At 40.2% G+C, this 8969-nt stretch overlaps 1 protein-coding gene across 1 annotated transcript in view; it reads right to left on the bottom strand.

The window, feature by feature from the left end:
* SEPTIN10 (septin 10) overlaps window positions 1-8969 on the bottom strand; it is a 53679-nt gene that overhangs the window by 27541 nt on the left and 17169 nt on the right. The window contains exon 2 of the mRNA XM_013005119.3: window positions 660-725. Coding sequence (XP_012860573.2) covers window positions 660-725 — 66 coding nt within the window. The remainder of the gene's footprint in view (window positions 1-659; window positions 726-8969) is intronic.

Genomic DNA, 8969 nt, shown 5'->3' with positions numbered 1-8969 from the left:
ACCTTTATACATGAGGGTTTTTGCTTGTCAAACACTACCCCTCACTAGTTTTTTTTTTTTTTTTGGTAAATGTACTATGCATTTTTAAAAAAATAGCAACTTAAAATTTTTTTTTAATCTTTGCATAATAATATCGATGAAAATACTGACATTGGGGAATAGTTGGAAAACCAATCTAGAAATGAAAAAGTACAGTGCATTTACTCACTTGTTTTAAATATAAATTCTAATGTGAATTATCAAAAACATACAAAAACACTTCAGAAGAGACCTTGCAAACATCTCACACTCAGTAACATCTTAGATATTCATTAAGCTACTTCCTTAACTCTGCCATTAAAAGTGTTCTTTTATCCAGAGTTCTACAAATACTGCCATCAATGATCATTTTCTTACCAAATGCTGCTGAGACATGGAGCTTTAATTTATATTTCTTTAATGTGAAGGTCATGTAGACCCTCCACAATAAATCAACCCATTAATAAATCAACCTATCACTGATGTGTTATAATTTGAATAAACAAACTTTGATTTATATTCAAGGTAAGTGCAAACATAAGCCTCTAACACAAAAGGTTCTGTCAGCGTTCAGAGCAGACTGGAAATCACAGATGGATCCAGAGTGCACTATCAAGCCTTCTACTAAAAGAAATACTCACGATCTGTTCATCATCCATTTGTGAGGGCATACAAGGTGTTTTCATGGCCCCATGGGATGGAAAGAGCTGAAAAAAAGAATAGCAACATAAAATACAAGCTTTAGCCCCCACCCAAAGTCTCCATCTAAATATTTCATAAAATACAAGCTTTAGCCCCCCCAAAGCCTCCATCTAATAAAATGCTGTTGTTGCCACTCAGTTTGGATTTGTAGTCCACGGTATTGACTCGTGTCTGAAATCATGGTTCCCTTAAAGGACTGTTTTGGGGCACCATCAAGTGGGTTCCATCCAACTCGTAGTGACAGTGACCCAGCAGAACAGATCAAAACACTGCCTGGCCCTACCTCATCCTCACAATTGTTCTTATGTCTGAGCCCATTGTGACAGCCTCTGTCAATCCACCTCTTTCAGACTTCCCCTTTTTCACTGGCCCTCTACCAAGCCTTATGGGCCTTTTCCAGGGATCTCTCCTGATAACACGTTCAAAGTACGTATGAAGTCTCACCATCCCAGATTCTAAGGAGAATCAGGCTATATTTCTTCCAGGACACACTGGTTTGTTCCTCTGGTAACTGCAATACTTTTAAAAGAAATAATATGCCATATTCAACATGTACAAGGGAACCAGTGAGAGCTGGAACTTGACAGAGCTGCCTCGTTTTTCCAGGGCTCACAAGTCTTCCACTTTTGACAGGGTGCAGTCAGCACATTTCTATCGCTCTCTATTTAGTGGGAAATAAATACTTGAGCTTTCCTTCTCTGACAGGTGTCAGCCTTACACAGGTTCTGGCTCTCCCAAGTTTTATGGCACTACCGCAATCAAAACCAAACCTACTGCCATACAGTTGATCCCAACTCTGGGCGACCCTATTTATAAATCTTTAAGGGAACAGATAGCCTCAGCTTTCTCCCATGGGAGGGCTGCAACTGCCAGCCTTGTACCCTTGACAGCCAACCAAAAGGGCAGCCGCTCAACCGCACCAGGTGCTCTACAGGAGAAAGACGGACTGTTCCCCAAAGATGTACAGAATCAGAAACCCAATATAGGGCTACTCTGAGTCAGAATTCCCTCAACAGTGGGGTCTTTTGTTTTGTTAGTATTAAATTGTAATGAACTAGTTTCAAAAGTACTCTTTTCAAGTGCTAAAAAGCCAAGATGTGACTTTTAAGACTGTGCCTGACCCAAGCCACAGTACTTTTCATCACCTCCTATGCATGTGAAGCTAGACAGTAAGCCTGGAGAAGAAGTAACGCATCTGAAGCCTGGGCTGGTGAAGAACATTGAATACACTGTGGGTGGTGAGAAGCGCACACTAATCTGCTGTGGAATCTGTAGACAGAATGCTGTGACCTGGCTCCGACTCAAAGGCCTCTGACAGCAACAGTCAAAGTTCTGAGGGCACTCTCTGATTGCGCTGGAGGGTCATCAGGAGCATGGGCAGTGCAGCCGGCATGCCAGACACTGTCTACTGTCCTCTGATCAGGAACAACAATGGGCCTCACAGGATCCGAATTCTGGCTTGGCTTTATAGTCAGAATTAATTTGAGTTTGCCTTTCTATCATTTTATCTCTGTATAATGTTAATCTAGGAAACAGAATCGGCGTTTTAGTGAACCAAGGAGTTGATGTTTATTATAGGAAAATATATCTTTCATTTTACCATCTTAATCACCTTACAATTACTAGCTATCCGAGAACAGCCAAAGAGGCGCATCAACTTGGGTCTTCCTCCAAGAACTTGCCTTTGACTACCAAGATTCCAGCTACTCGACGGCCTCTAGGATGAGTTGTGAATCCAACTGTTGTGACCCACAGGGTTTTCTATTGCACAACCAGAAAGTCATGGAACAGCCAAGTATATTCCAGCATCTATGCTTGTCTCAGGGATTTAAAGCTCCAACAGAAAAAAAATAGGACCAAAGAAGTCTGGAAAGACTTATTTTGACAAAAGGGAAATTAATGAAGGATACGTGCTAACAAAAATCGAAGCACAGGAGATGTACCAAGATAATAACTGTGGCAGTTACATGATTTCTTGTCAACTTGCGAAGGGGTGGACTCTAGCCTGTCAATCAAGACATACCCAAGGAGGCCTCTGTGTGGGCATGGCCTTCTCCTGAGGATTCTGGGAACTCCTGTCTCTCTCTGCTGGACATTCCTGTTGACTAGCCACATGGAGCCATGCTGATGGCAGTCAGAGATCTGGAGCTGAAGGAGCCACATAGAGACCCACACCAGGGCTGAGATGCTTCCACCACCACTGGATCCCCAAGACTTTCCACCTACTAGCCTGTGATCTTCTTGCATTTGGCATCATTGCATGTGTTGTGTGAATATGAAGAGGAATTTACAGGCTGATATCTGACATATGGGCTAATATCGGACTATGGACATGATCTGTACCCGGCTGGGACGTTTTCTTAACATATAATTATGCTTTTATATAAAGCTCTTTCTTATACACATATGAGTGTCTATGAATTTGTTTTAGTCAACCCTGACTAACACAGTAACTGATGAAAGGAGTTATAGGGGAGTTACGTGTGGGGGGGTGGGAGACAGGGAAGGTGATGGGGTTGGAGGAGCAAACAAAGTATGTGGGAGGGGGAAGGAGCACTAGAACTGGTGGTGACTACACGACTCATCTTAAAAGCGATTTCACCATGAAAAAAATGTTCAAAAATCAATTGGGCTAATGATTGTACAATTCTTCTTGATATGAGTGAGCTATTGAGTTGTATGATATGTGGATTATGTGCCAATAAAACTGTAAAAGAAAGAAAAAAAAATTGAACAGGCTGCCTTGTGAAGCGGAAAATTCCCAAACAAGATATGTTCTAGCAAAGCAGCACAGTAATCACTGAATGGGAAGCAAGAATAATGGTCAGCTACCATTCCTTGAGTGGGATTTTATGCGTGTACACCTTTGAGCAAGCAAAGAGGGAAAAGTATGTGATGTGGTGGAGAATAAAGAATGAGTAATTCAAGTTGCATGACAAACAGGCTGAATCTAGGAAAGACACCTAGTTTTTATGGGATTGCACTCTCAGAGCTTGGTTATATTAAAAAGTAGATGGCTTCATCTCCTGGAATGGAAGCATGTTCTAAGCCGACTAGGTGCTAGAAAAGCCCATCACATTTGAGAAGTTACTTAACTGAGCCCAGGAAAAGCAAAGAGAGGAACTGAAGTAGAGGGGAAGGCAGAAGCAAGATGAATCGATCACTCACTAAAAGGACATGAAATGGGCAGTGAGCATGAGCCACTTGGAAAGAATGCTGAGGAGTCTGTTTGAAGTATGTCAATAAATAGTGGTTTTCACATATTCCACAATAGTTTATTTACTGAAAGGCATTTCATTTTAAGGACAAAATAACAGACTGCAGGCACTAAGGAACAAAGATGAGAAAGTCAACCTCCCAGCAATTGAAATGTTAGTACAGGTGGGAGACATGCACACACACAAATATGTCCAAAGAGGGCTTCAAAAAGCTTGTGGAGAAAAGGGAGTGAGAAGATAATGGAATTTTTCCATACGCTTTCCAAGCCCCTCTCATGCAAGACACTGTAGTGGCTTAGGAAGTCAGAGAAGGCCTTGCCAAGAAATGGCCTGACCCGAGACTTGAGATACAGAAATCCTCCTAAAGAATGCTTTCTATGACTGAAAACATGCAGTAGTTCACCTACATTTAAGCCTAAGGAACAAGGGCAGCAGACGACAGAGACCACGCATCGTGCTTGAAGGTCACGAGAGCCTTCAAAAGGCTTCAACTGGAGAATATCTTAAACTTAGATCACCCAATCGATGGCGCTACGCAACAAGAGAAAACAGGTAAGTAAGCATAGGTTTGGCTCTATTTTGGAAACACTGAGTTTCGGCTTCCAGTGGGCACCTCAAGGAACCTACACCTAATACTCAAAGTTGAGTCAAGTGTATAATTAATCAAGGGTAATTTTTCATGATTACTAAGTATAAGTATGTATGCTGTTACCGTGACGTGTTGTCATGTTAGCGCTTACTCACAGCTATCCTATGAAAAATGAACAAAATACTGCCCATTCCTGTGCGTCCTCACAGCTGTTATGTTTGAGCCCATAGTTGCAGCCATGGTGCCAGTCAAGCCGTCCTGTTGAGTCCCCCTTTTTTGCTGACCCTCCCTCTACTTTACTCAGCTTGATACCCTTTTCCAGGAGCTGGTCCCTCCTGATAACATATCCTAAATATTGGAGACTAAGTCTCGCCACTCTCACTTGTAAAGAGCATTCTGGGTGAATTTCCTCCAAGACAGATTTATTTTTACCATCTGGTAGTCAGTCCATGGTACTTTCAAGATTCATTGCCAACACCATGATTCAAAGGCGTCGGTTTGTCTCTAATTCTCCTTACTCACTGACCAGCTTTCATAGGCTTAAGAAACAACTGAAAATACCACGGTGTGACCGTTTGGTGTCAACTCGGCTGGGCCGGGATTTTGAGTGGTTTGGCAGTTAAATCCTAGTAATTCCCTAAGATGGGTATCTCCTAGTGAGAGGGTGGTTCCAAAATAAATTGGAAGAGGGGCTGCTTCCAATATAAATTGACACTGTGGAAAATTTGCTTGCTTTATTAGTCTGGTTCCTGAAGCTAGCTCTTTGACCTGTTTCTTTGGACTTGAGCCAACAGCCCGCTGTATTGCTTGCTAATCCTGGGAGTCATCAGTAGCCTATCTTCCCTGCGGGCCTTGGCTTCATTAGCCTCTGCAGCCAGTCTTTTATCACCCTGCTGACATTGGGTTCACGAGTCCCTGCACTACAGGAGACGCCTCTGGCCTAACATCTCACCCAGCCATGGCCTTGGAACTTGCTTGCTTATACATCTGTGAGTCATTTTCCTGACATAAGCACACCCTGCCCATCCCTGCCATCCCCATCTCCTGCCCATCAGCCTGCTTGTATGTTGAGTATGCTCTCTCTATACACATACATACATATACACACACATACATGAGGGGCCCTGGTGGTACAGTGAGTCACGTGTTGGGCTCTAACTGCAATGGTGGCAGTTAAAAAACCCACCAGTTGCTCTGTGGACAAAAAAAGCTGAGGCTGACTGCTCCAGTAAAAATTTAAAATCTCAGAAGCCTTAGGAAATGCTATTCCATCTCATAGATTAGTTATACATCAGAATAGACATGACAGCAATAGAAAATATATAGAACCCAGACTAAGACACATAGCTTAGGTCAGGTGCACCTTATCCTCTATGTAGCATCTTTGCTCTTTAATACTTAAAATAAGTATTGTGCAGCAAATTTGTCCAATGTAATATGTCCTTTGATTTCTTAACTGCTGCTTCCATGAGCATAGATTGTGGATCCAAGTAAAATTAAATCATTGACAACTTTGATCTTTTCTCCATCATCATGGTGTTGTCTATTTGTTTAGTTCTTAGGGTTTTTATTTTCTTTACAGTGAGTTGTAATTTACAATACAGGATGTAGTCTTTGATCTTTATCAGGAAATGCTTCAAGTCCCCTTGAATTTCAGTCAGCAAGGTTGTGTCATCTGTGTATCAAGATCGTTAACTCCTATTTTTTATAAACTTTTCGTTGTAAATTGGATAAAGGTTTGCAGGATAAACCAATTGATACACATTTTATTTCACATCATTCATGTCAATGCTCTCATGTATCATCATTTATTCCATTTCCTCCCTGTCTTTCCAGCTTCCATTACTTTATTTCCTAACCCTTCTGAACTTTTGCCCTTGGGTAAATGCTGCCCCTCTGATCTCACAGGGTTGGTTACTCTACAGTCTGTGTACTTCACGAATGTTACTGCTCCCCTTACAGACCTGGCTAGTATTTGACTGAAAACTGAGCTGTCGTGTTAACCTCAGCTCCAGATGCAAAGGGGGATGGAAGCAAGACAAGACATTTGGAAGAGCAAGACTTAAAGGCAACAGAGGTAAGCACTGATTTCTACAGAATTTCGCAACAATGGTGATCTAGGTAATCTACAAGTAGAGACAAAGATAAGCATGCAGGCTGAGCAGGTATGCAAGGAAGAGTGGGAGTAACCCATAGATAGAGACAGCGGTTTGACAAAGGATATACTTATTTATCTTTGTATATATAAATACTTTGTATATATACTTATTTATCTTTGCTGCAAATATATCCATGAATGGGTGGAGCACACAGGGGGCAAAGGAATGAGATTTTCTTAGACCAAATATCTTGAAGTAATTCCCATATTTAATACCAATTTCCACTGGCTCCCTAAGGATTAAATTCTTTCGTATTAACAAACATGCAAAAGAGTTCAGTCCACCTCACTTCAGCCAGGTTGTAGGGCAAGAGTACCCAGTAAGCAAGGTAAGCATGGGCTTATTTTTGCTTACTTACTAATTTACAGTGAACTGTTCTGCAACGCCTGTGAAACAGTTCACTACTGATTAGGTAAGCAAATATAAGTTCGTGCTTACCTTGCTTACTGAGTACTACATCCCTGCAATAGATTCTAAATTTGCAAAAAAAGGCTTTAACTCTACAGGAAGGTGCTAGGTGGCATTAGAAACCGAATCTTTGATGTGGTGAAAAGTGTGAAATTGTTCATTAAAGATTAGAAAGGAAGCACAAATAATCCAGAGCTTACCTTGCTTATTGAGTGATGCGACACTGCCAGGTAGGCTTACTTTTTAAACTAAAAATAGTATTATTTTTTATTACTGTATCTTATATTACTATATTTTACTAACACCAGGTTGCAGTATAGATATTATCTTTCTATTTTCATAACTCAGAAAAAAATAAATCTTCAAAAGGAAGACCAGAGTAACATACAAGAAGAGTCTGCACTGAAGTATAGGGAATTGAAAATGTAATTACAAAAATAGCCTACTGCTACTGAGTCAATTCCAACTCATGGTGACCAACCCTCCTAGGGTTTCCAAAACTACATATAATCTTTTCAGAAAAATGGTAGGTTTGAAACAATGACTTTGTGGTTAGTAGTCTACTACTCACCCAACAGGACTTTAAGTGAAAAAAAAAAAAAGGTTGATGGCCTCAATACCATTGTTACAAGTGAAAACTACTTATGCATATGTTCAAGCCATAGAAGATAATATATCCAATGTAGACTTTCATTCATTGGAGTAAGAGAATAAATATTTGCCTTCTTATGATGTTAATTAATATTATCATTTATGTTAATTTAACAAAACTAAAGTAGTAAAAAGAATAAACATTCCTCAAATTTTTACAAAAATGTATTTTGAATTATTAGTCAATAATGTTTGTATTTTTATTTAACAAGTATTTATTTACTTTACAGTTTTATTGGCACATAAGCCACATATCATACAATTCAATAGTTCAATCATATAAAAAAGAATTGTGCAATCATTACCACAATTTACAACTTTTTTTTCAAGGTTAAATCTCTTTTAAAATGAGTTGTGTAATCACAATCAGTTCTAGTGCTCCCTCCCGCCTCCCACATAACATTGTTTGCTCCTGAAATCCCCTCACCCTCCCTATCTTTCACCCCCAACCCCTACATTCCCTATAAACCCTTACATCAGTTATTATCTCTATGTATCTACTACTTCTGTTTTTAACAAATTGGAAAACCCAACAACAAAATAAAGTAGTAAGGATAAAATAATAATATAAAGATAAAAATATAAATAATGAGTAAGAAAGAAAAGACCACCATCAGTATTTTAAAAGTCGGGGAAGAACAATTTGCAACCTAGAACAATTCCGGGTTGGGTCAAAAGGGAGGTCAACTGATCAAGTATCAAGTTTGATCCAGCACAATCAAGGCACTATGATCTCTTTCAGAGTAAGACTCTTCAATAGCCTTGCTTGTGGCTAGAGGGGATGTGCCAGTGATTCTACAGATGGGTTTGGAGCTCCCACTGTCCTCCACAGCCTTCTCCTCATTGGGTGTTTACAACTAAAACTCTGATACTTTTCCCACTGTCATATTTGAATGTTGTTTTTGTCATTTTTGGATCACACAAGCTGGTATGCTTCTTCCAGCCGGATGTAGTGGACTCCTCAGTTAGATGGCTGCTTGTTTAAATATAAGCCTTTAAGACCAAGACACTATTCTGATGGATAACCGGGCACCATCTGCTTTCTTCACCACACTTTGCTGTAGTACCCTTATCTTCAGTGATCTTTTCAAGAAGGTGAGCAGGGTGCTATGTTATCAGAACTATTCTTGGAATGGAGTTAGAGTTGTATCCATCTGCTTGTCCATGGGATATACATGACAGCTTTACTCTGGTGGCCATAATATGACAAAATCAAAACCCAAT

The sequence above is a fragment of the Echinops telfairi genome, unplaced genomic scaffold (genome assembly GCF_000313985.2).
Source record: "Echinops telfairi isolate 266 unplaced genomic scaffold, ASM31398v2 ScPeMD7_7467;HRSCAF=8505_1, whole genome shotgun sequence".
Classification (NCBI taxonomy): domain Eukaryota; kingdom Metazoa; phylum Chordata; class Mammalia; order Afrosoricida; family Tenrecidae; genus Echinops; species Echinops telfairi.
The sequence above is the reverse complement of the archived record's forward strand: the minus strand, read 5'-3'. Positions and strand labels throughout refer to the sequence as shown.